At 38.4% G+C, this 27,865-nt stretch overlaps 2 protein-coding genes across 3 annotated transcripts in view; one reads left to right on the forward strand and one right to left on the reverse strand.

The window, feature by feature from the left end:
- The window catches only part of XPO5 (exportin 5), a 43,627-nt gene extending 26,924 nt beyond the window's left edge, over window positions 1-16,703 (reverse strand). Inside the window, exons 1-13 of the mRNA XM_081139675.1 lie at window positions 16,409-16,703; window positions 14,920-15,041; window positions 14,147-14,219; window positions 12,919-13,056; window positions 12,581-12,763; window positions 9,642-9,668; window positions 9,051-9,236; window positions 8,348-8,424; window positions 5,500-5,599; window positions 4,129-4,212; window positions 3,422-3,547; window positions 2,207-2,297; window positions 636-764 (exon numbers count right to left, since the gene is read on the reverse strand). Coding sequence (XP_080995801.1) covers window positions 636-764; window positions 2,207-2,297; window positions 3,422-3,547; window positions 4,129-4,212; window positions 5,500-5,599; window positions 8,348-8,424; window positions 9,051-9,236; window positions 9,642-9,668; window positions 12,581-12,763; window positions 12,919-13,056; window positions 14,147-14,219; window positions 14,920-15,041; window positions 16,409-16,513 — 1,441 coding nt within the window. The 5' untranslated portion in view covers window positions 16,514-16,703. The remainder of the gene's footprint in view (window positions 1-635; window positions 765-2,206; window positions 2,298-3,421; window positions 3,548-4,128; window positions 4,213-5,499; window positions 5,600-8,347; window positions 8,425-9,050; window positions 9,237-9,641; window positions 9,669-12,580; window positions 12,764-12,918; window positions 13,057-14,146; window positions 14,220-14,919; window positions 15,042-16,408) is intronic.
- A 73-nt stretch (window positions 16,704-16,776) lies between these two features.
- POLH (DNA polymerase eta) overlaps window positions 16,777-27,865 on the forward strand; it is a 28,866-nt gene continuing 17,777 nt past the window's right edge. Inside the window, exons 1-4 of one of the 2 annotated variants that reach the window (XM_081139875.1) lie at window positions 16,777-17,088; window positions 19,536-19,676; window positions 19,913-20,047; window positions 22,937-23,154. In XM_081139875.1, the coding sequence (XP_080996001.1) occupies window positions 19,540-19,676; window positions 19,913-20,047; window positions 22,937-23,154 (490 nt within the window). In that variant the 5' untranslated portion in view covers window positions 16,777-17,088; window positions 19,536-19,539. The remainder of the gene's footprint in view (window positions 17,089-19,535; window positions 19,677-19,912; window positions 20,048-22,936; window positions 23,155-27,865) is intronic. The other variant, XM_081139876.1, reaches the window with a different exon arrangement.

The raw sequence follows: 27,865 nt of genomic DNA on the forward strand, positions 1-27,865 counted from the left end.
ACTGCTCCCGACTAACGGGACATTCTTTCTGAGTTTTGGAGTGGTGCTATGCAAAGCTTGGTTGAAAAGCTTTAAAATGTTAGATCTAGACATGCAATTTAAGATAGTACCTGAAGTGAAGTAATAAAATCTACAATAAACTATTAGTTGAGCCTGTTAAAATGGAAAAACAAAGGCAAAACTCAACAGAGTTTTACCTAATTTAAACAGATTAAAAATTTGGTGTTATCGGCTTTCTCAGTGTGCAAATGAAAAGGCTCACTCCCTAGAATGGAACTGGGCAGTGAGCAAAGTTATTGTTTATAACATTAGCATATTATTCTGAAGTGTGACTCAGAGGTTTATTTCCTATGTGTAGTTTTGATACAATATTTCACTGATGTTCAGACATAAAAAAAAAAACCATACAGTTCAGCCCTGGCCAGTATGGCTCAGTTGGTTGCAGCTTCATCCCATACACCAAAAGGTTGCAGGTTCAATTTCCATCAGGGCACATACCTAGGTTGTGGGTTTAATCCTTGGTCGGGGCACATATGGGGAAGGCAACTGATGGATGTTTCTCATATCGATGTTTCTCTCTCTTTCTCTCTAAAATCAATAAGCATGTCCTTGAGTGAGGATAAAAAACAACTTACAGTTCATGGATCCAGTATCAACAGAAGTGGACAGCTGATACTTTAGCCATTCCCCAGCCATCTGGAAGCTAGTCTTGGGATCCAAACGACATGCTAACCTCATTACCTCTCCTTGTTGGGCCCTGGAGGCTGCCAAGAGAAAAACATGAGTCGATAGCTGGTATATAACAGGTACTTAGTTGATGTTCATTCATTTATCCATCCCAGGGGGAAAATGTTCAAAGAGACTGTTTTGCGGACTTGTGATGTGAATGTAACAAATGTTCAATAAAGCTCTGTTAACAAATCCAGACATTTTCAAAAACAAATTATCTCTGGAAGCTGTCCTATCAACTAGATCCTGTAAGTGGCAAACTAAAAGTGGTCTCCCATTTCTGTTGGAATTAAAAGATCAGATTGGTACAGATGTAAAATGGTGCTGTGGAAAACAGCCTGGCTGTTCCTCAAAACAAACATGAAATTACCACATGATCCAGTGATTCCCTTCCTAGGCATACACCCAAGAAAAATAAAAACATGTACACTAAAAAGTTGCACACCAATGTTATAGCAGCATTACTCTAAATAGCCAAAAGGTGGAAACAGCTCAAATACCCATAAACTTATGAATGGATAAATAAAATGTATATATCCATACAATAAAATATTGGCAATAAAAAGAAACGAAGTACTGATACACACTGTACCACAGATGAATATTAAAAATATTATGCTAAGTGGAAGAAGTTACAAAAGATCACATATTGTATAATTCCATTTATATGAAATGTTCAGAATATAGAAATAGAAAGTGGTTGCCCATGGCTGGGAAAAAAGAGGGGATTGGGAGCTGACTGCTAATGGGTACAGGGTTTCTTGAGGTCACGAAAACGTCCTAAAATTGATTGTGGGGATGGTTGCACAACTCTGAAAATACTAAAAACCGTTAAATTGTACACTACAAATGGATGAATTATATAGTAAATGAATTACATCGCAATAAAGCTGGTATTAAAAAAAAAAAAAAAAAAGGGCCTTGGCTGCTGTGGCTCAGTTGGTTGAGCATTGTTCCATGCCCATTCCCAGTCAGGGCACATGCCTGGGTTGTGGGCTTGATCCCCAGTAGGGGCTGTGCATAATCAAGACAGCCGATTAATGTTTCTCTCTCCTTCTCCCTTTCTCCTCTCAAATCAATAAAAACAAAACAAAAAAAGGGAAAACAGGCTACAGAAAACCCAGAACATAATTAGAATATTAGGTTTTATGGATTTTTCCTTTCTTTCTCAGAAGACGCACAAAGTAAGATGGTATTTAATCCGGAGTATAAAAAAAATTCAAGACTTACATACAGTCACTATCTTCTAATAACCAATATCTAAGGCAGTGTGAGTGTGTGTGTGTGTGTGTGTGAAAGAATACTAGGCTTGAAAAAAGTGCAATCCCAGCACCCTCTGCAATGTGAAACTGGAGATTAAACAAGCTGCTGTCCAAATTTGGGGCCCTTTAATATAGAACCCCAGGGGTCATGCACCATGATTCATAACACTAAGATGCCATTCTGAGACTGTTGGGAGAAATTCCAGGTCACTTACAGTTGAAGAAAGCATTGAAGTCCTCATCACTATCAAAATCAAATCGAGAGTATTCACAGCTAGGGCTGTCTGTTTTAGAAGGAAAGCCCATCTGAAAAGAGAAAGATGGTTGGGGTAAGGGATGAAAATACACCTACCAAAAGAGTCTTGAACTCTAGGAACTCAAGCACTAAGAAGAGTTAGGGTATACATGAGATATTTTATGATAAATAACTGCTTCTCGCCCTTCTGCCACGTGAGGACACAGTAAGAAGAAGGCCACTATGAACCAGGAAGTGGGTTTTCATCAGACGTGAATCTGTCAGCCCTTTGATCTTGGACTTGCAGCCTCTAGAACTGTGAGAAATAAATGTCTGTTGCTTATGAAAAAAATAAAATAACTGCTTCTGGTCTATCCCACATCAACAATTTGGTCCCAGTTCAATAATCCTAAGAGTGGTAGAGAAGAGAACACTTTTACTTGATACTCTCTTCCAGGTCCCTCAGTGAGAATTCTGGAATTTTTTAAAGGTCTGAGTATAAAAATGTCCCAAGACAAAGTGCTAATACAGTGTGAAATAAGTGAAAAAGAACTGAGAACTATCTGTCTACTTAAATGCTGAACCCTGGGAATAAGCATGGAAGTTTTTATGTTGCAATCAAAAAGTAATGAAGACTATGGCAGACAATTAGGACACACGTGCTGCGTGCTAGGTGAATTCCTTGCAGAAATAAGCAGACCTTTGAATAGGTCCAATTCTCTGATTTTACAAGTCAAGATTAAGCATGTGTCAGCTGCAAGGGCCCTTAGCAGACCTCATAACCAACTCTCTACTGAGGTCGTGAGCGCTCTGCTTCCCCTCCCCCCCCTTTTCATTCACCTTCCTCTCGCTTGACCTTCAGAGACAATCAGGTACTGCTACCTCCTGGAATCTGCTTCATTCTATTCTTTCTGCTTTCAGTCTCTGAAAAGCAGTCATCCTGCTGGAGGGTCATGGCCACTGCTCTTGCCCTATCACTTCTGTTACCTAGCATCCAACCCCAAATTGGTATGTAAGTGCTCCAAGAGAGAGAGAGTAGATGTAAGAACCACTATGGACTGCTTTCTTCTCGAGGAATAAGAAAGTATGCCCGAGGAAGGGATCACAGCGACCAAGACAGGGTTGCCAACGATGTCAATCTAAGTCTTACTATGCGTACCCATCTACATTCCACATTTAGATTCCCACTGCATACCTTGACCAAGTTCGTCATAGAAGCACGAAGATATTTTGGTATTATTGCTAATAGCAAAGGGTCACGGGACAGGATCTCATGTCGGAAGAGGGCTCCCCAAGTCATTTGAGTTGAAGAGCGTAGGAACTAAAGTGGGGCGGAAGTAAAACCTGTTTAAGGATTTGGATTTTATATAACCAAGATTGTTATTTACAGTAATTATCAACTATATTTTCTCACGTAAATAAATCTCTATAATACTCTGAACTGCCCATACTATAGTACATCAGTAATGACCACTCATTATGAACCACATGTTAATAAGACAGACTGTGGGTCAGGTAGAATTCCTGGAGTGTGAGCTTAAATCTACCACTTTCTCTTTTATGCAAGAAAGGTTATAGGAATGCCAGGGTGGTATTACAAGAAAAATCTTGAATTGGATGAAATTAATTTGTATTTAAAATATCTTTAATAGCAAATCGCCTGGGATATATCTCACCTCTGACTGAGCATTATCAAAATATTACCTGGGGGGAAAAGCTGCTGATGTTGCTGGTTCAATGCTGGTTCAGGAAGATTCAGCAAGTCTCTTAATGAAATGATACTATAGCTATTTTCTAGGGCCTTAAGAGTCACGTTTTATATATGAGCTGCTGATTACTTTAGGCCATAGTGCTTGGTTTTGGCTAACCTAACCTTTGAAAAGTTACCTGGATAAAGTTTACCTGACTTGGATGCGTTGTGAAAGCAAGAAAAGATTCCAGGTATTTTCCAAAGTTTGCTGGTGTTTCTACATTAGAATCCACACCCTGTAGGACAAAAAATCCATTACATTAATGATGCTGATTAGAGGAGAGAAATGGGAAGAGTAGAATAACAAATAGAGATAATTTAAACCCTCAAAAATCTGATTTGAAACGACTGTATGTATACTTCCTTGTAGTCTAAAGAAGGGCCCCTTTCAAGGGCTAAAAAACAGGAAAACCACTTTACCTCCTTAATTATCATCATTAAAACCCATGGTGCCTGGCGAGTGTGGCTCAGTTGGTTGAATGTCGTCCCATGCACCGAGAGTCACTGGTTTGATTCCCAGCTGGGCACATGTCCAGGTTTTGGGATCAATCCCTAGTAGGGAGTGTGCAGGAGGCAGCTGATTGGTGGTTTCATTGATGTTTCTCTCTCTCCCTTCCTCTCTATCAATAAAAACATATTTAAAGAAAAACCCATTCTGGCCCTGGCTGGTGTGGTTCAGTTGCTTGGAGTGTTGTCACGTATGCCAAAAGGTGGCAGGTTCAATTCCTGTTCAGGGCACATACCCAGGTTGCAGGTTCGATCCCTAGTTGGGGTGCATCCAGGAGGCAACCGATCGATGTCTCCCCCCCCCCACTTCCTCTCTCTAAAATCAATTTAAAAAAATATTCTGTAGTCAAATAGCAAAATAAAGAGTATTCATTTCCAAAATCACAGAAAGAACAAATCCATATTATTTCTTTATTTCTTATCTATTCACATCTCTGTGACCTATTAAGTAAGCACTCAATGGTACATGTACATCTGAAGCTCTATCCTCTAACTATTCAAGCTACCGCAAAAAGGCATAACATCAAACATAAATGTCTGTACCAATATTCTATCTTCCAACTTATAAGACTAAGTATTAAACATTTCCCTAAAGACAGGTATTTCTAGGTAAATCAGACTAAAGTTTTCTTTTATGACCTAACAATAGATCCTTTAGATTTCGGAAAAGGGTTCTTCACTCATCTCTAATATTTCATAATCGAATAGGACTTTAAGGGTTAATGCACTTAGCAGACTGATGTTTTACAAGTACCAAAATTCACAAGAACAGCACTGTTGACTTTATGGAATAATGTATGTGGATGTTTGCTGTTTATATTCATAATTGACTTATTAAAATAAATTTGAATCATTTAAACTCTGCTAAAAGAATTTAATCTATAGAACCACATGAAATAATTTGTAGGGCAATGCTCCATGGGGCTAAAACCAATGGCATGTGTCAGCCCTAACACAAATATATCTTTCTACATGTTCTCCTCAAATAGCTCTGAAACACTCCAAAAAGTGCTCACCAGCAATGCGCAAAGCTGATTGCCCAGAGCACACAACACCTGACAGAGTCTCTTCAGGAAAACATAGTGTTTTTCTACCAAGCCTCCTCCATCAGCAGTCCTGTAAGATGAGAAAAATAGTGTGATTAGGTGTATATCAAGAGAACCAAAGGGATTCCTATCAAATGGAATTTTATGTGGTCTGTGCTGCAACATTCAAATTTGTTACTTAAAAACAAAACATAACCAAAAAAACCTCCACACACTAAAGACTGATTAAAAAAAAGAAAGTGTTCAATGCACTCTTATTCCTCAAGAGATACTCTAATTTGGGGCATTATATGGTCCTTGGGTATTTTGGAATAGTAATGTGAACTCTGAGCATGACTGCACAGAACAATGTATACACTTCTATATATTAAAAGCTATACAAAGACATTGGTTGACACCCAGGGAGAACTTAGATCCCCAGGAGAGCATGTGCAACAATTTCTTATACCATGACAAAATAAAATGACTATAATCAAGAGAAAAAAGACAAGCCATAGACTGGAGAAAATATTTGCAAAGACACATCTGATAAAGAACTATTTATCCAAAATATACAAAGAACTCTTAAAACTCAACAGTAAGAAAATAACCTTAATTTCCCATCCAGCATGGCTCAGCCGTTGAGCATCAATCTATGATCCAGAAGATCCCAGTTCGATTCCTGGTCAGGGCACATGCCCGGGTTTTGGGCTCAATCCCCAGCAGGGGGAGTGCAGGAGGCAGCCGGTCAATGACTCTCATCATTGATGTTTCTCTCTCTCCCTCCCTCTCCCTTCCTCTCTCTCTGAAATCAATAAAAAAATATATATATAAAAAAATAACCTGATTAAAAAATGGACTAAAGACCTGAACAGACATCTATCTCCTTAGATACAAAGATGGTAAATAAACATATGAAAAGATGCTACACATATCATCAGATAAATGCAAATTAAAACAAGATACCACTGCACACCTATTAGAATGACCAAAATCCAACAATGAAAACACCAAATGTTATCAAGGATGTGAAGCAACAAAAATTCTAATTCATTACTGGTGGGAATGGTGCACTCACTTTGGAAGAGAGTTTGACAGCTTCTCACAAAACTAAGGAAACTCTTACCATATAATCCAGCAATTAATATAAACTCCTTGGTATTTACCCAAAGGAACTGAAAACTTGTGTTCATACAAAAGCCTGCATGTTTACAGCATATTAAACTTGGATGTTTATAACAGTTTTATTCATAACTCCCCAAACCTGGAAGCAACCAAGATGCTCTTTGATAGGTGAATGGATAAATAAACCCTGGCACATCCAGACAATGGGATATTATTTAGTGCTAATAATCCATTGAATGTACACCAAGAGTAAACCCTAAGGCAAACTATGAGTTTGGATTATTTAATGTGTCAATGTGGGTTCATCAATTGTAACAAATGTACCACTCTAGTCAGTGATGTTGATAATGCCGAAGGCTATTCATGTGTTGGGATGGGGGGGGGGGGTATGTGGAAAATCTCTGTACCTTCCCCTAAATTTTGCTGTGAACCTTAAATTGCTCTAAGAAAAGAAAGTCTTAAACTATAATAAAAGCATAACTTTGTGTCGCATTTCTCATTTAGTTCGTATCTGTAATCCCTTATCTGCTATTTTGGAATCCAAATAGCTTTAAATAAAAAATTTATAACTTATTTAGTGGCTAAACCTGACATATAATGATGTAAAACTATTTATAATAACAAGAATTAATCATGACTAGTGTGGACAGCAGCCATATTAGCTGTGTTCTGGAGGCAGTAGAGTATAATGTAAAAAGCGTGGGTCTTGATGTAAGCAAGACCTAGGCTCTAGTGACATTGAAGGGCAGTATGGCATTACAGTTTCCAGTGCAGGCTTTGGAGTCTGATTGCTTGGGTCTGAATCATTGCTTTGCTAACCAGTATCAGTAGCACAAATGGAGATAGGACACCTCAGGGTGAATGTCATAGTCTCTATAGAACTAGTGGGCTTTATAGACAGTTAACTACAGTGGCTACTCAAAAGACATGTCACTCATTTAATTAACAGGACACCTTAAAAACAGAGCTGTAGTCTGCACAGGAAAGAAAGCCATTATTAAAGCTGTATTAGAATAGACAGTAAGAGATTTTAAGTAATAATATGTGTCTCACATCTTTTCGCTTGTCCTTGGGACCAAGAATTAGTGAAGAGTATTGAAAAGAGGGCGTTGCAACAGCTTCAACTATTTGTAAGACACGGTTCTATGTGACTCCCTGGTAAGAAACACATCAGGAAATGCTTTAATAATTTCCAGAGCAATTAGAAGACAAGCAGAGCCATTATTTTAGGACACTGAATATGTTTTATGCACACATTTATCATTAAACACATTGTTCCTGCTGTTTCCAAGAGCCTCAACACTTCAGGCATTAATTACTCTGACGAGGAGATCAGGGAGGAGTGTCTGAAGTTCTATAGTCAAGGCAGGCCCTGGGACAGACTCAGGTCCAGATCTCAGCACTCTCAATCCTAGTCACCAAGACAACTAGGAGGCTTGGGGATCATCAGAAGCAGACGAAGAGAATCATGGAGATGAGTTGTCTGGGGATAGTGGGGAAAATTGTGAACGTGAGTGAGTGCTGAGTCAGTGGCCACTAATTTCTGGCATAAGGTCTTCAAAAAGATTCAATAGTCCCTTTAAGACTGCCTGATTGTCTTATTAGAAACACTGTCAACTGACTGCCAGCATTCAGATAGGAACTTCAGATATATCCAAGTATGATATAAGAATAACAAAGAAATTAGAAAAAACACAGGAAAGTAGATACTCACTGTGCAGCAGAGAGTATATAATGCATGGCAACATCTCCAAATAAGACCATTAAGGGCTTCCGGTCTTCCAACTTGCCCTAGACCCAATTTTAGGGAAACACAGGTAACAGAAAAACTATATTATTAAAAGCCTCCAATACTATCATCTTCTTACCTATATAATCAAATATACCGACTTCATAATTTCTCATATAGCCCCTGGGCTGACTGAACACTAGATCAAAGCCAGCTTTTTAAAACCTAACCTGGATAAAACTTATATTTTTAAATGTGTTGGGAAATAATGCAGATATGAAAGCAAAGTAAGTTACATCTGAAGATAGCATTCCAATGGAGAAAAGAGTCATTGTCCCATTTGTTAGTCAAGACAGATACAATGCCAGTCTAGCTACCACCTAAGATTCTTTGATATAAACACTGAGTTTTAAACTTTAATACCACTTTTATCTCTTAAGTGTGAAGAGCCACGATTCACAGTATTTCAAGAACCAAGTAGACCGACAAACCTCTGTATATTCTGCCAATAAATCCCTAGAATATTGGCCAACTGTTGTCGAAAGGAGTTGAAGGCAGGTAGTTGGTGTCGAGTAAAACAAACCAAAACACCCAAACCTTTAAATGTCTTTCTGCCACAACATACAATTAAACACACACACCCCTCAGAGACTTCAGGGATAAAAGTCAGTTTGAAGTGGTAACTTACTTTTCTGCTGACTGCAATGAGAAGACACTCAGCTGCTCCCAACTGAAGTTCCTGTTCATTCAGAAGCAGGCACAGCATCTCTAGGAGTTTACAGTTTTCAGCAGTAATATGACTCATGGACACCCAGTCAATGTAGCCTGCTAGAGTGTTCAGTGCTGCGACTCCTACTCGACAGTTTGCTTGAGCCTGAATGAAAAAAATATAACTTTTTGACCATTAAGTCCTCATTCACAGACAAAGAAGCAGTGGTTATACACCCGAGCTCCTTCTATTTTCTAATTCTAAAAAGAAAATGATTTTTTAAAAAAGGTACTCATATAACAGCCACTAATAAAAGAAAGTCACGTTTTTTGCTCATGAACACATTCACTTCTCAAACACTGGCAGTCTCAATATATCAATAAGACCACATTGATATGTGAGACCATTGTATTTCCTACAAGAAATCTCAAAAACTGTAATTTTAACTTCCTTCCACCTTAGCTCAGTGATCAAACAAACCAAAGCTGAGGTCACCCTCCACTAGGTGGGTATATCCTGTACCTGAAAGCCTCAAAGAAGTCTCCTTCCAACTCCACAAAGAGCTCTTACCTTTGGCTCCTGAGAATTATCTGTCTTCTGAAAGAAAAGAAGTATAAGGATCCAATGTTTTTAATGAGCAAAAGGCTATGTAATAACTTTCCATCCCCATAATCAAGGCCCTCAAATAGATTCTCAAATACAGACTCAACTTTCAATCTTGGAAAGAATACAACTTGACTGAGAACACATAACTGATATTTCCTCTCTAAGACAACGGGTTATTTTAATTTTAGCAATATGGCAAAGAGGTAATATTTAAAGAGCTTACGTATATTTGTTAGAACATTAGGATCCGTAAAGACAGTTTCAAAGCACATGGTTCACAAAGAAATAAACCAAAAGATGAACAATAAGGCTCAACATTGCTAGTGATGAAAGAAATACAAAGTATTTAAACACAAAGTGTTTAAAACAAAGTATTAGCATGTTTTCCAAATTAAAAAAAAAAAGACAAATTATAACTGGCAAAAGTATATTGAAATGATGTAATGTTAATGGAAAAAAAGCAAGAAACAAAATTAAATCAGTACAGCCTGGGAGGAATGAATGGGGGGGGGAGGGGGGAAGAGGGACATCTCTAATACTTTCAACAATAAAGATAAATTAAAAAATTAAATCAATACACTTTATGACCCTGCATGGATGGACATATAGGAAAAATATGTATACACAAAAATATTAGATGCTAAACAGATAAAAATAATGTCTGTTCAGTAAATATGCAATTATGACTGGTTTTTACCCTTATACTCCAAATTCCATAAAAATATTACATAATGCTTATAATTTACAAGTGTATAAAATTAGCATTTTCCTTTACTTCTGAAATTAAAATTAATAGTAACTACTGAAGACCATTAAAGGAAAAATAATAGAAGCAGGAATAACAACTTCTGAAGTACCTGAAAACTTACCATTAGGATCATAAAGAACTTGTTTTATGACTCCTTTTCTCAATTATCAAAAATATTTTTTTCATAAAGAACAAGTATTAAGCCTTCATTATTAGTGATCACATAGGTTTGTTAATGGGCAGAGATGAGTAGAACCCTCTCACCAGCATCTACTAATGCTGCCCAAGAAGGAAAAGGGATCCAAGTGACATCAGACAAGTCCAGCCTTTACTCTCCACTCCTATAAGTCCTTTATATGAGGACTGTTTAGCAGCATCCTGGGCCCTCTACCCATTAGATCCAGCAGCAATCCCTACTGGATCCCTATTTGGATCCTCCATGCCCCTGGGACCAGTGCAGGAGCCAGGTGATGGGACAAGGAAAGTGAGCCTACTCATCCCATCATTGTTTACTGTTCAACCTACTCTCCAAGTGGGAAGGTGAAGGGATGGAAGCAGAGAAGCAATTACAAGCAAACCTAGAAGTTCAAGTACAAGAGATGGCTCTTGGTGTGCTCTAGTCCTGGGCATAAGTGGTAGCACAGTTTAACAGATAAAGGAAAATGAAACTGAGGTTTAAAAACCACCACACCACAGTAGATATTTCTAACTTGCGTTACACTTCACCAGTCAGCCCTGTTCTAGCACACTGGCCAGATTTTTAGGGCAACTAACAGCATAAATTTGTTCTCCTCCTCCTAGGGAGTAAATCTCCCAGGGAAAAGAAAAAGAATACTCCTTGACCCTCAATACATAAAGGTTTTTAAATGCAAGTTTATTTCCTTGATATTTTCTTTTGAAAATCGTGGGGAGAAATTTTTGGGAAAGAAGTCCACTCTAGGAAAAAGAATGGGGCTTGAATTTTATCAAAACCATTTATTAGGGGGTCTTTAATAATTACCCTCTGAGCCTTGGTTTTCCTTATCTGTAAAATGAAGACAATACTTTCTGACTCTTAGGATTGTGTTGAGGATTAAATGACATATAAAGTACGAACAAGTACAGGGTGGGGCAACAGTAGGTTTCCAGTTTAGGAAAATAATACAATTAATAAATAATAATACAAGAATAAACTCTATGTTTTGAGTACTCACAACTGTAAACCTACTTTTGCCCCACCTTGTAAGTGGTATATATTACTCACTGTAAGTTAGTTCCTCCCCATCAACACAGCTCATAGTACCTTCTCCCATTTGTGTTAGTGTCTAGTGCTTCTCTGAAAATAGGCTTAATGAAGCTGTCAGAAGTGTAAAAAAATAACTATTTTAATTCATCCTAATTTATGGAATAAGTACATATGAGAATCCTAGACCAGGCTTTTTCAACTCAGTACTTTTGACATTTGGGGCTGGATAATTCATTATTGAGGTGACTGTGTTTTACAGAATGTTTAGCAGCATCCTGGGCCCTCTACCCATTAGATCCAGTAGCAATCCCTACTTGTGACAATCTGGGGGGCTAAATTGCCCCCTGGTGAGGACACTATATTAGATTACCTTTCACACTGCCTTCTTCTGAAGGCTCTCTGCTAAAAATGACAATGGTTGGAAAGAGAGTATCTGGCTTGCCCTTTTCTGCAAAAGGGGACAATTAAAATTAAGAGTAGCTCTACCTCATCCGGAAGAACAAAATACCAAGAATCATGTAGTCAAGATTAATAAAACTCGGCACAGTTTACACTACAAAAGGGACCAGGACTAAACGAGGCCTCAAATTTTAACAGGGATACTACCCTGACCTATTAGATAAATGAGCTTTCAAAAATTAAGAATTAACCTTTATTTTTATACTATTTAAAGAATGTTCTTCCTGTAAAAGGAATTAATTTTTTTCTAGTAGACATGGAAACTCACTGACCTGAGTTTCTTAGAAAATCAGTTCTAAAAAAAAAAAAAAAAATCAGTTGTTTTTCCTGTCACCTATTTCTTTTTTGCTTAAAAAATGGTCTTTTCTTTTGCTGAACTAGACACCTTAGTTCCTTGCTCATTTTAACTTTAAACAAACAAAAAAACACTTGTTAAAAAATACACCTTTGGGTAGGTGGGATATTCCTTACCACTTGCCGGTACTTGTTTACATTTTCCTGAAGTGTGTTAAGTAGAAAACTGAAGATCCTTTCCATGTTCTGGGTTAACGTCTGCTGGATGTCCCTTCTTCTTTGAAAGGGCAGTGTATGAAAGGTCACTACATCCTCTGCCAGGCGCAAAAGGATGAACATCACTAATTCTGTCTGTGTTTCCTAAATTAACAGAAATAAGGTAATTAAACTAAAACATCATTTCCACATCTCTCTCCTCTCTCCCTAAAAATCAATAATTTTTAAAAAAAAAAGAGAACCCCCTGAGGAACTCCCCCCAAAAACCCCAAACTAATTTGGTACGCTGTATTTCATACCCCTTGTTTGGAAAGAGTGTCCAATTCTATTAGCATGTCAGGCCAGTGCTGTGGCCACTCCCGCTTGATCATTTCTACTACAATTCGAGACAGAACATCTTTAATATGGTTCTCCTCTTCCAAGATGTTCAGTGTTCCCTGAAAAAGAACAAGAGATATTAAGAGGTCTGCAAGACTGAGTTCAAGGGAAAAGCTCATCAGCAGTCCTACTTTTAAACTAAACAGCATAAGCCAACCTGTTCTCCATGTCTGAGTCACTTGTCCTGCATTCTTGCTAATCATTCTTCCCACTTAAAGCTTAAGTGAGGGTTACGCCTGCTTATAAAATGGCTGTCACGCAGAGCAAGGAAGACATCACTGTTCTCCTTTAGAAACTGAAGAGACTCTCATATTGATTGTTTCATTTGTAAGAGGGCCAGGGTGGAAGAATACAGAATTAAGGAATACATTGAGGGCCTGATAAAATGGGAGTTAGGAGGAGCACCAAAACATTTTACTAATAGTTCTAGTATTAGAAGATACAAAAAGACTATTACTGGGACTCTCCTTAGTTGAATCTCAAGATTAATGATGACCTAGCTGCTGTGGCTTGGTTAGTTGGAGCATCGTGCAGCACACCAAAAGGTCCTGCGTTCAATTCCTGGTCAGGGCAAATGCCCAGGTTGCAGGTTCAATCCCTGGTCTGGGTGTATGTAGGAGGCAACAGATTGATGTTTCTCTCTTTCTCCCTGTCCCTTCCTCTTTCTTTAAAATTAATAAAAACCAAAGAGACTCTCGGTTTTTAATCGAGTTTTTAATAAAAACAATCCTCAGGTGAGGATTTAAAACAAAAAGGTTAATGAATTATTTTTATCAAGTTTCCCCAGAACTAGCAAAAAACAGATCCTAAGTTTTTTTCTATCAGATTCTGGGGATGAATGGGGTGGGGATTCCACTTTTTATATCCTTTGTAAAATAAAAAAAAAAGGCTGTGGATCTTAAGTCATATTCTAACTCCTGAAACAACTTCATTCTGCAAATTTTTCACTATTACTATTATACAATGCATTTGTGATGAATTATGATTTCTTGTGATGGTGGTTCTTTTTACCTTGAAGGTAATATTCAGTATCATACAAAGCATGCTGACGTATGAGGAACCAGTGAATTTTTACACAAATGCTACATTGAAGAAGCCACTCTGTCTAAACTACCTTGGAAACATGTCTTCCAACCAACCATTCCTTACATTTTCAATCAGCTCCATGACACTGTTCTTCAGATAGACCTTCTCCAATCGAGACATGCTGTTCCACCGAAACCTGGCCACCAAAATGCACAAAGTCAACAGAACCACATTAGAAGTCTTCTCTTTATGAGACTAGCTTTCATTCTTGTGTTAGATTATGTTGGCGATTTCACTACGAACTTATACTTTTGATTTCAAAAGCTTCACAGAACAGACAAAACAGTCCACACTAAACCAAAATGCTAACAACAGAAAAATTCTTGGGAAAGAGTTTTATATGGGCAGTGGTCCATTAATTGGAACCTACACAGGATTTGTGCACAGATCAGCTTTCCCCTTGATTTTCCTGAGAGACAAAAGCAAAGGTATACACCTGGGACAACTGCAACTGTGTCGTTGTTTTTCAGAAAATACAATCTTGATATCACTAACTCCATTTCTGTGATGGTTTAGAGCCTTTCTAAACAGACTCTGAGGTCTGCTGGGATATAATAGGAACTCAGTAAATGCTGGCTGAATGACTATCAGTTAATATTTATAGAATGCTTAGTATGTACTTTGCACTTTACATGGATGAAGAAACTGAAGAAGAGAAAAGTTAAGTCTTAAATGAGAGCTTCGTGAGGCTGTGATAACCTCTTGGGGAACAATCCTTTCTTCTTGGGGATTGCTCTTTTCTGCTCACCTAAAGAGTATCTCTATAAGTTATATAAGAAATAAAGATTTTTCTCTCTTATAGACTTCAGTGGCAAAGTCCAAAAGCTCCTCCTTACTTGACAACGTGTTCCAGGATCTGAAGGCCAAAATGTCTGACGATGGCCACTTGTGTTTTCTCAGCCAACCTCAAGCCACAGGGTACACAGACAGGGCACTTTTCCTTAAACTCCTCACAAAACTGAAAGAAGAAAAGTTAACGTTTCCCTTAGGAGCCAGGAGTAGGGACTAAAAAAACTTCATCTTAACTCCAACCTGAGCTATATTTTTAAGTTGCAAAATATAGACCAATATTATGAGTAAAGAGCAACAAACATTCCTTTTACTTTCATAGTTCCAGATTTCCCAGGCAATATCCAACTCGTGTTGAAAAAAATCTGATATAAAAAACTAAAGAGTTATGTCAGAGATACACCCCTGAAGTATATAGGGGTGAAACGACAACTTCTAGGATTTGTTTTAAAAAGTTTTGGTGGAGGGGAAGGGAATAAGGCAAGTGTAAAATTTTTACAACAGCTGAGCATGCAGTGGGTATACACAAAGATCACTATAGTAGTCTCTCTACTTTTGTGTCCATTTTTAATATTTCATAGTAAAAAGACAAATACAACTTAACTGTTTGATTCCAAATTCTGTGGAATACATCTACATGTTGTAAAGTTTCCTCCAAGTGATGCTCAGTGTATATCACTTAAACTATGCACAGCACAAGTACTTTTTTCCTAATGGTTACTTCATTTCTCACAGCCCACATGCATTATTTGATGCGGGAATACGTTCATATTGCATCAGCATCCCCATTTGTATTAGCATCCCCAAATTGCAATACAAGAGTTAGTCCCAGCAGCACAACCCGGAACTCAAGAAAACTACTTTCAGGAAATCAAAGTGCCCTTGTTAAAATGCAAAGTAAGTGGTGGAAGTTCATCTTTGCGCAAAATAGCCTAAGAATATTACACAATATGAAACATGGGGAGAGGGCGTGTGAGAATTAGCCGAAATACCCGACACATAAGAGGGTAGGGAGGGGTATAACGATGTAAGTAAAAGGACACTATGGAGGCTGGAGCTCACTTAGGGTAGGTCAGGAGAGCAGGTTAGCAGGGAAACATTTAGTGCTGGGGAGACCATAAAGAACGTAGCTGCTGCTGAGTACGGACGGACACGTGCGCCGCGGGAAGGCGAGGGGACGCGGGGATGTGCGGCTTGGGAAAATAAGTGCAGCCAGCTGTAGAGAGGATCATAGTGCGAACACGAGTGAACAGAAGTCCGGACAGGGGGAGGAGAGGGCAGTGGGGAGTGGATGGTGAGAAGAGACCGCCAAAAGCAGCTAGAGAGCGGGGCGTCCCGGGAAAAGGGCAGGCGAGGCGAGCGGAGTAGGCTGGGAGTGGGAAGGGGCGCGGAGGGCGGCGAGGGGAGGCCCCTCGGGGTTGGGGAGGGAGGTCCAAGGGCAGCGTGGGCAGGAGACGACCTGGGTTATGGACAGCGCGGGGATGGCTCGCTCAGGGAGGGTCTCAGGGCAGGCCCGGGGCACCAGACCCCAGCTACCTTGAGGGCTTCCAGCCGATAGCGCTGGGTGGAGCTGGGGTCCATCATGACCGTCACCGCTTTCACCAGCTGCTCGCACAGCGCGTTCACTTGATCCATCGCCATGGCTACTGCCACGCGCAGCGAGAGCGCACTATGGCTGTCCGGGAGCGCAAGGTACAGACGGCTCCCGTGCCGGGATAACACGCTAGTACCCGGCCGCGGTGGGCTGGGGGGTGGAGAGTCAGAGGAGGAGCCGTGGGCGGCAGAAGCGCCAGCCGGGAAAGAACAGGCGCAGCACACGCGCCCGACCCTCCACTGCGCACGCGCCGGCGGAAGTGGCGGCCTCCTTGTGACGGTTGCCCTTAGGTGGAGAAGCGGGAGACGGAAGAGCTGCAGCGCGCAGGCGCGTCAACGCCCTTCGCGGCGAGCGCGCAGTCTGATATCTGTCAGAAGGGCTGGCTGTTGAGCGCGCCGGCGTTGGCTGAACCCACACGGGTGTGCGGGCCGCTGCCCGGGCAAGGAACCTCTGCGACCCTTGGTCCGTTTTGTCATATTGACGGGGATAAATCTCTCGATACCGACTGACTTGCTCCCGGAAAGGAGACAGACATTCGAGACGCTTTCATCCTTCTGCGGACGGCGAGCCCAGCGTTTGCAGCGTCCGCGGTTGGCTGTTTTGCCAGGTATTTGCCACATTGGTAAGAGAATTTGGAAACTTTCGGTATCACTGTTTTCGAACTGTTCGTATTGCTTTGGTTATTGGTTTTATGATATAGCAGTGGTTGGTGACAACATCGGGCCCAAGTTACATGAAATGGGAGTACGTGCTCACAGGGAGATAGACCCTGGTATTCTCTAAGCGTGCGTGTGTGTGTGTAAAAAAATGATACTTTATAGCTCTTAAACCTGCCTCTTCACTTGTACTTACTTTCCTTGGATGTATTATCACCTGATGGGCACCGAACTTGTTTTGTACAGATTGGGATAAGTCGAGATATTTAAAGATGAAAAACTGCAATAGAAAGTTTGTGCAGTTTTAATCATTTGAAGTGCTAGATATGGCTCCACAGTAATATAACCCTTATTCTGAAAAGATCGTTTTGGCAGAGAGTATGTTTCATGTCCCATCTTTAAAAAGCTCTTGCTTTCTCCAGCAAAATGTGTGAACTGAAAACTTCCAACAGCTTCATTATTTGTTAAATTTGTATTCCTATACTCAGTAATATGTTTGCTGGACTTAAATCACTGCTTCCTATTCAAACCCCCCTTATGGTATTTATTTCTAGTATGGTGCGTACCTGGCGGTGTGTGTGTGTGTGTGTGTGTGTGTGTGTGTGTGTGAAAATGCATTTGCTATTTTTATTCTGGCATCTGTTCCAGTGCTACGCAAAAGGCACTTAAAGGTAAAGTGATTTCTGACATGTTATGGTTTTAACTTATAAATGTTTAAAGTGTCACATTCTGCCCCTTTGGGGTAAGTAGAATTGATAAGTAATTAATGCCTTGACGCTCTCATTTTTTAAGTTCATTGTTTTCTTTCCACTAACCTGCAGTTTGTAGTTGCATACCACTTTTTTCAAGGTGAATGTTAATTTTTGACACTTTTTTAAAAGAATACAGTTGAGTGCTTACTCAACTGTATAGCCTGTGTTTCTCATATTTAAATCATGAATTACTGGTTTTCCATAAATAGCTTGTATACTTTAGGTCAGTGATTCTCAATCTCGGCTGCATGTTAGAGGTGCCTGGAGAGCTTGTAAAAACACAATGCCTAGGTCAGATCCATACCAATTAAATGAGGATGTCTGGTGGTAGAAGCTGGTATCAATCTTACGTAAATGTTCCTAGGTAATTCCAGTCTGCAGCAAAGTTGGGGAGCCATTTCATTAGTTTACATTCCTTCTTCCAAATTTCTAATATTGTTAATGATAATATTAGTCTGTATCCACTATCGAGTATTATAAGGTTTGTTTTTCCAATCTACTATGTATGTCTATCCGTAAATAGTACGTGGAATTGTTCTCAGAAATTTACATGAATGAGTAGAAAATCACCGTTAGAACACTGCAAAGTAATTGCTGCAGGCACGATTCACTGATGGGTGCTTAGTGGTTGCAAGTTTGAGGAGAGACAGGATATTTGCCATCTCAAAGTATCTCCCCTAAGATTAGTCACAAGGAAAAAATAGTAACTTTACAGTGAGAAACCTGGCAAACACTTTCTCAACTAAATGATCATGGTTAACATCACCAATCATAAGACATATTGACCTTATGCCAATATCACACCTCCCAATATGATACCCCGAGGAGAGCACATAACTTTTGTGATATTATTGCCAAAAATGCATAACTTCAATCTAATCAAGAGAAAACATCAGACGACCTAAATTGAGAGATATTCTCAAATTAACTCAGTAGTTCTCTTCAAAAGTGTCAATGTCATGAAAAACAGGGAAAGACTGAGGAGGTGTCACAGATTGGAAAAGGCTAAGCAGACATGATGACTAAGATTGGATCCTGGAACAGAAAAAGGGTATTAATGGAATAAATGGTGAAGTTAAGTAACATATGTAGTTGAATATTACACTTTAATGTTCATTTTTTAGTTTTGATCATTGTGCTATGTGAAACATTAATATTAGGGGAAACTGGGTATAGGAGAACCCCACTATTTTTGCAGTATTTTTGTAAGTAAAATTATTTCAAAATAAAAAGTTAAAGAAATTCACATGAATGCTATGATGTTATATATCACTTTCTGCTTCTCTTTTCCCTCAATTTACACTTGTGTCTTGTCTATGAACTAGATTGTACATTGTGGTTTTAATTTGCATTTCCCTATGGCTAATGATGTTGAGCTCATTTTCCTGTGCCTGTTGACTATTTGTATACTATCTTCTTTGTGGAGTGTTCACTTCTTTGGGGGGATGAGTATTTTTAAAGTTTTTAATACTTATTACCTTCCTAAAATTGTAGCAATTTATTATTCTCCTTCTAGCAGTAGAAGAAAATGCCTGTTTCATTCTTGTTAGTTTCCAGGCTCTCATACTCATGGTAACTCAACAGAAGAATGGAAATACGGTTTTCTTTGGCACTTTAGATTAGGTATCCTTTTTAACTGTCTATAAAATATTGTCTTACAGAAAAATGGCTAATGGACAGGACCGGGTAGTTGCTCTACTGGACATGGACTGTTTTTTTGTTCAAGTGGAGCAGCGGCAAAATCCTCATTTGAGAAATAAACCTTGTGCAGTTGTACAGTACAAGTCATGGAAGGGTGGTGGGTATGTATCATAGTTATTGTTGTAACTGTCAAGTGCTGTTTTAATCTGTAAGACTGCATGGCACTGTGCTAGGTACTATTTTTGAGATTTCTGTACTGCTGTATTTGAAATCAAGTAGTGGCATCTGTGGCCAAAAAGTTTCTACTGTTATGTGTATAGCCTATTCATGTTAAATTGTAATTATTTTTGCCTGTGATCATGTAATATTTTTCTGTTCCTTTTTTCTGTAACCTTAGAATAGTTGCAGTGAGTTATGAAGCTCGTGCATTTGGGGTCACTAGAAACATGTGGGCAGATGATGCTAAGAAGTTATGCCCAGATCTTCTACTGGCACAAGTTCGTGAGACCCGTGGAAAAGCTAACCTCACCAAGTAAGAAGAAAAGATTGTTTAAGGGGAATGGAGAAGTTGGAAATATTATTCCATGAGTCTAGGAACTGATGTTTCAAATTTGTTTTGTGTAAATAACATCTGAAAAATTTACCTTTGGTCAGCCAACTTTTCTGTGTGAAATGAAAACAGATGCTGATATTGTATTTCAGTAACAGTTCAGTCATTATAACCTATACCAATTGCTGCCCTTGACACCCTTTCAGTTTCTTTTCTAAAATTGGTTATTAGACTTAAAACTTAATATCAATTTCTATGTTCTCAGGCCAAGTTTGAAGTGTTTGAAGTAATGAAATTGACTGAAACTAAAAAGTTTTTCCAGAGACGACTTAGTCAAACTGACATTCTAGTGCAATATCTAGAATTATTTGTCAGAATTTAACAATCTCAAAGGAGATTACCTTCTCTGTTGTTGTTTTTTTTTTGCTTTTTTTAAAATCCTCACCCGAGGATATTTTTCCCATTGCTTTTCAGAGAGAATGGAAGGGGGAGAGAGACAGAGAGAGACATGGATGTGAGAGAGACACCACATCGATTGGTTGTAGGCTCAATCCCCGGCTCTGGTTGGGGCTCGTTGCCGTTGGCCGGAATTGAACCCGGGACCTTTCAGTCTGCGGGGACGCTCTAACCACTGAGCAAACATGGCTAGGGCTACCTTCTCTGTTTTTGAACTGAGCTCTCTCTTCCCAAATCTTAGAAGGTCAGCCTTGGAATGGGAGGCATGTATAGGCATAGCCAAGTCAGAGGTAGATACAAGCCCAAGCCATTATAATAATCCTAATAGTATGTATTAAGCATATGTAATATGCCAGACACTACGGTAAGTTCTCCATAGGCAATATCTCTTAAATCTTACTTTGTTATGCGGTATGTTTTAGTAGTACTCCCCCCCCCCCCACACACACACAGACAAGGAAACAAGTTTAGAGACGTTAAATAAGTTCACACAGCTAGAAAGAAGACTGAGGATTCAATTGTTTTCTCTTATCAGCATCCACATTCTCACCACATTCTCTTATCAGCATCTCACAGTGCACTACTATACTGTGTGGTGTGGTGTGTAGGGATCATGCTTTGACTTGGGACTTGAGATACTCCTGAATTCACCTGTGAACTGGAAGTCTAAAGGTGGAGCATCATAGCCAAACGTACATTGAAGTTATCGCCAGAAAAGAAGACAGATTTGACTGGAGCTTGATACCTTAACCCTAAATTAGAATTCAGCTAATGGACATATGCTAAATTGCATTGAATAGAATTTTATGCTGGTAAAGACAATGTAACTTCCCAGAAATATAGTTGGCTTCAGAGTGTGATTTTGAAAAGTCACATGCCACCAACTTTAAACTTTTTGAACAAAGGCAGTTTTTGAAAATTTAGGAGTAAGTTTATAGGCCAGAGAATTTTTAAGATTTGATCATTTAAAATTATTATTTTAATAATTAACCTGTGATACCAGGTTATAAAAACTAAAAATATGATTTCCAGAAATGTAAATACACTAAGTTTATCAAATATTCTTAAACATACTTTGGAGTAATTTACTCAAGAGGTTGTGAAGAACAACTGCTGCAATAGAGTATCCTTTCCTTGCTCTGCCCTGGCCACATAGCTCAGTTGGTTAGGGCATCGTCCCAATACACCAAGGCTGTGGTACAATCCCTGGTCAGGCCACATATAAGAATCAACCAATGAACGCATAAATAAGTGGAATAACAAATCGATGTTTCTCTCTCTCTCTCTCTCTCTCTCAATAAAATTTTTGATTTTTTTAAAAGAAGTATCCTTTCCTTGCTCTATATGGGTGAGTGTTTTGTGCTCTCATGCTCTTGCACACACTTGAGCTCTTTTTTTTCTTTGAGGTCTGACTATCCTCTCTCCAGCCCAAATAATGACTAAAAGGAAAAAAAGCTGTCTTTCTTTAATTCTTTCTTTTTCTAATTCTTTCTCTAATTCTCTCATTTGAGAATATTTTAGAACAATAATTATACTAGTTTTGATAGATGTCTTAGTGAAGTGTGCAAACATTTCCGTTTTTATGATAAATAAAATAGGTTCAACAGGAACAAAGAACTTGTTTAAATTCTATAGCAAGTCCAAAACAAAACATCCACATATTGCCATAGAAAACTAGCTACATACAGCCAGAAGAGCTGCTTGTTATGGTTTGAATAGACTGTATATGAGGAGATTGGTATCCCTTAGGGGAGGCTGTCTGCCTGTCCAGGCGCATTACCACATTCTAGAAGCTTATCTTCAACTCAATAATTTGAACGTTAATATATTCAGAAGTGCTTGACCTTGATTGGTTGAGGGTGTGTATGTGTAGCGAGGACCAGCTCATGTTAATCAAACTCACCATTGACTGGAGTATAAAATACACATCACTTTGTTAATTTATAATGAGAAATACCAACCTGAGGAAAACAAGATACTTAGGTTCACTAATCAGTGCACTGTTCTCTATAAGTTACCTCTTATTTGAAGACAAAAGTAGAAGCAGAATACTACAGTGGGTATATGAAAATAAAAGGAATAGGAAAATGTTTTCTAGTTAAACTAGTTTGAAGTATTTCTTTCCTCTTTAGAGAGATCTTTGTCACATAGACATGTTCATGGTCTGGATGCTTTCTACCTTGGTGCGCCAGGGTTGCACTGCAAATATTTGCCTCCATGGTTCTTTTTCCTTGCTTTTGTTATTGACCATTTTCCTACTTATTGACCCCTTTAATTGAGTTACTATCTAGTCTCTGACAAGCCATTCCTCTCTTTAGGGAGATCTTACACTGATCATGGATATTATTATTCTATTACAAGGGAGGTATGGGGCCTCCATTTATTGCCTACATGTATAATCCTTATACTTCTTAGGTACCGGGAAGCCAGTGTGGAAGTGATGGAGGTAATGTCACGTTTTGCTGTGATTGAACGTGCCAGCATTGATGAAGCTTATGTAGACCTGACCAGTGCTGTACAAGAGAGACTGCAAAAGCTGCAAGGTCAGCCTATCTCAGCAGACTTGTTGGTGACCACCTACATTGAAGGGTTGCCCCGAGGCTCTACAGCAGCAGAAGGGACTGTTCAGAAAGGTACTTCCATAGCATCATTTGCTTCTGCTTCCTGCCTTTGGAACCCGCTTTGCTTGGTCACACTGATACTTCTTGGATTGATTGAAAGGAAACTTAAACTGCAACCTGAATGAATCCCAAGGACTTACATGGAAGGATATACAACTTATCTTTCCAGGTATATGGGTGTTTAGAAGCTTGAAATCTGTATGAAATCAAGTGTCTCTTCAGATACGACTAGAGCAGGTTAGAGTTATCAATAGAAGTTTTTTTAATTTTATTTATTTTTGTTTTTTTTTAAATATATCTTTATTGATTTCAGAGAGAGGAAAGGAGAGGGAGAGAGAGATAGAAACATCAATGATGAGAGAGTCATTGATCGAGCCCGCAACCCAGGCATGTGCCCTGACCGGGAATCGAACCCCGATCGCCTGGATCCCAGGTCGACACTCAACCGCTGAGCCACGCCCGGCCGGGCATCAATAGAAGTTTGAAGGAGCACTTCCATCATTTTGCAGGTTAATTTATATTATTGTAACTTGGTTTCTTTATCATAAGAAGGGTGAGCTTTTTTTTAAAGGGAGACCTCAAGTACCGGGAGTTGAATTACTCAAAATTTCTAATCTGTTCATAGCACAATATCAATGGGCTATGCAAGACCTCTCTCATTTTATTTTACTTCTTTGTCCCTTCATGGCGATTCCTCCCACTCCCTCCCAACCTCACACACCCTTGGCCACCCACCAATGTATTTGGTGTATCTTCCTCTCTCTCTCTATATATATATATGTCTTTATAATTATACAATGTTGCTTGGTATGTGTGCTTTTTAAATATTTGCTTGTTTTTTGCCCTGGCTTAGTGGTTAGAGAGTTGGCCTACGCACCAGAGTGTCTCTGGTTTGATTCCCAGTCAAGGGCAGGTACCTGGGTTGCAGGTTTGATCCCCAGCCCCGGTCAGGACATATGCAGGAGGCAACCAATCAATGTGTCTCTCTCACGTTAATGTTTCCCTCTCCCCCTCCTCCTCCCCCTCCCCCTCTTCCTCTCCCTCTCTCTTCCTCTCTCTCTAAAAAAAAATTTTTTTAATTTTGCTTTTTAATTTCAGTATAGTATTGTATCATAGAGCTCATTCTTTTTCTTGATTTTCTTTCAATGGTGATTTCATAGCTCTATCTTTATAGCTATATTTATGTGTTTTTTATTGCTTTTACTTAATGGTAGCATAATCCATGGTATGGCTCTACCATGTTTACAGACCATTCTCCTAGTGGTAAACTCGTTGGTTGCATCTAACTTCCAACTGATTATATGATGAATGTCCTCATTCATCCTCTTTGGGACCTATGCAGTGTTTCTCTGGGAAATGTTTTCTAGAGTGGACTGCATGGTAATAGGGTATACACATATACCTAGTTTCGCTAAATACTGCCGATTTGCTCCTCGGAATCACTGAAAGTTTACCCTATCCCTGACAGTACACAAGAATCCTGTTTTCCCCAAATCCTCGTCAGCAATTGATATTATCTAATGTTTAAAAATCTTTGCCAATGTGATGGCTATAAAGTGGTATTTTGTATTTTTGGTTTGCTTTAATTTGCATTATTTACTAATTGAGGTTTGAGCATCTCTTCATATACTTGTTAGCCAGTTGAGTTTCTACTTTTTGTGAATTGCTTATTTATAATCTTTACCCAGTTTTCCATTTGATTTCCTGCCTCTTTTTTTGGAGGGGGCAGGAGTATCCTAGTGATTAGCCCCTTGTCTATTTTGACATTGCAAATATCTTTTCCCAAGGCTGTCATCCATTAACTTTGTTTATATCATACTTTGTTGAACAAAATTCTTTAGTTCAACAGTTTTTCACTCTATGGTTTGTGCATTTTGAATCTTGTTTTGAATCTTGTTGTGCATCTTACTAGAAGTTCACAAAGATATTTTCTACATTTTCTTCTGTTTGCCTTATAGTTTTATTTTTAGGTTTTCAGCCATGTGGCATTTATCTTTTTAGCCACCTCAGTTATTATTCTTTGTGTGAGCTAGTTTTCCCAACAATTATTTATTAAGCAGGTCATTCTTTTTCAACTTCTCATATGTAAATAGGTCTGTTTCTGTAGTATCCCATTAGTCTGTCTACTCCTGCTCCAGAAACACATTGTTGTTCTTACTGTGTGTAGCATGTCATAATTTGATAAGGATTCCCCTATACTTCTATTTTTCAAAATTGTCTTAACTATTTATACACATTTATTGTTCAGTACATATTTTAGAATACAAAAAATCCTAATGGAATTACATTAAATTACATGTTTAGGGAGGATGGTTGTCTTAATGTTAAATTATCCCATCAATAACAATATCTCACCAGTGTTTTAAGTCATCATTTATATCCCCTTTAATGAATTTTTTAAATTAAAATTTTTTATTTACCTGTTGTAGTATATATGCTTCTTTTGAGTTCTAGAATCCAGTATGTTTTCCTTATTTTTTCTCATCTGAACTTTTAATTGATATACAATACATGAAATGCACAAATTGTAAATGTACACACTGACTAATTTTCACAAAGTAAACCCACGTAAGTAAGCAGCACCCACATCAAAAAACATCAGAACCCTAGAAGACACCCTTGCCTGCCCTTCCAGTCACCATCCATCCCTTCCCCTACCTTTTTTGCAATAACTCCTGATTTAGCTTATTTTTGAACTTTATGAAGTTAAATACATGCAGTATATACTCGAGTCTGGCTTCATTTACTCAACATTGTCTTTGTGAGAGTCATCCATTCTTTTGTATGTAGTTGAGTTTGTTTACTCTCATTGCTGTGCATAATCCCGTTATATGAATATACCACAATTTACCCATTCTACTGTTGATGGGTATCTGGGTTGTTTCCAGTCTTGGGCTACTAAGAATTTGTTCTTTGGTGAGCAAATGTATGCCTTTCTGTTGGGTATGTGACTAGAAGTGCTCAGTTGTAGAGTTTGCCTATTTTCAGCTTCAGTTTGTCTATAGTCAGCTTTAAGTAGATACTACCAAATAGTTTTCCAAAACAGTTGTATCAATTTACCATCTCACTAGCAGCATTTGAAAGTTCCAGTTGTTCCACATCCTTGCCAACATTTGCTTTTTTTAAAATCTTTTGCTTTTTAGCCATTATGATGGGTGTATAGTGGTATCACATTGTGATTTTAGTTTGCATGTCCCTGGTGTTAATGAAATTGAGCACCTTTTTGTAAGTTTATTGACCATTTAGATATATTCTTTCATGAAGTTCCTGTTTAAGTCTTTTGCTAATTTTTTTGTTGGATTCTCTTGTCTCCATCTATAGGACTTTTTTATACTAGATATGAATCCTTTATCAGATATATGTATTGTAATTATCTTTGGTCTGTGGATTGCTTTTCACTCTTTTAATGGTGGCTTTTAATGAGCAGGGATTTTAAATTTTAATTTGGTCCAATTTCTTTTCCCTCCCTAATGAATAGTATACTTTATGTCCTCTTTAAAAAATCTTTACCTAGGTTATGAAGAAATTCTCTGTCTTATTCTAGAAGCTTTATTATTTTGCCTTTCACATTTAGATTTGCAATCCATTGTGTATATGTCTGTAGAGTCTGAGGTAGGGATCAAGATTCCTTTTTTTTATTATATGAATATCCAATTGTAATAACTTTATTAAAGCTTTAATTTTTTCTATAAAGATATTGTGCGTGCATTTGTTATATTAGTTCTTAGATGCTTTAGTTTTTTATTGCTATGGTGATTTTATTTTATTTAAAAATTTTTCTACTTGGTTATTGATGTGTAGGAGAACAATAAGTGATATTTTTAATGAGTTCATCTTTATTTACTTTATTTACCTGGCAAAAACTTGTAATATAATCTACATGAAAGTGCTTTAAAAATAAAATGTACTTGATGGTTAAAAATATTTTCTTAGCCCTAGCCAGTTTGGCTCAGTGGTTAAAGCATTGGCCTGTGGACTGAAGGGTCTTGGGTTTGATTCTGGTCAAGGGCACGTATCCCGGTTGCAGGCTCGATCCCAGCTCCGGTCTGGGCGCATGCAGCAGGCAACCAATCGGTGTCTCTCTCACATCGATGTCTCCCTCCCTCCCTCCCTCCCTTCCTCTCCCTTCCACTCTCTCTGAAAAGCAATGGAAAAAATATCCTCGGGCGAGGATTAAAAGATATATTTATATATTTTTTTCTTAAGCTAGAATAAAACTAGGGCAATAAAAAATTGCTCTTGTGGTAATATTAGATTATGGTGGTTCTAGATACCAGATCTAAGAGAATCTGGGTCTTGTATTTTTTAAAATCAAGTATTATGAAAATGGAATTCTGCTGGATCTCCCAGAGCAAATAATTCTTTCTGTATCAAGAAGTTTTCCAATAGGGTGCTTACACTTTTTTCCTAGACATTTTCTACTACTTTTGATCATGGCTATATTCAAAACAGTGTATCTGTTCTCCCCTTTTGTTTGTAACATTTACTTTTAGAACTATTATTTTGTAACATTGTTCTTGTTCAAAGAGTTCTTTCAGTTAAAATAAAAAACTTTAAATATTGGACATTAGTCAAAAGGAAACTGTCTGGATACAAATCTGTAGCAAGTTAACTTCTTGGAGGGAAAAATAAGGCAATCTGTTATTACTTATAGAAACAATATAGGTTTTTCCAGAAAAAGCTCCAAGAGATTTTAGCTCATTTCTAGTTACAGTGGTGAATT

This window comes from Miniopterus schreibersii, assembly GCF_964146895.1.
Source record: "Miniopterus schreibersii genome assembly, chromosome: 6".
In the NCBI taxonomy this organism is placed as follows: Eukaryota; Metazoa; Chordata; class Mammalia; order Chiroptera; family Miniopteridae; genus Miniopterus; species Miniopterus schreibersii.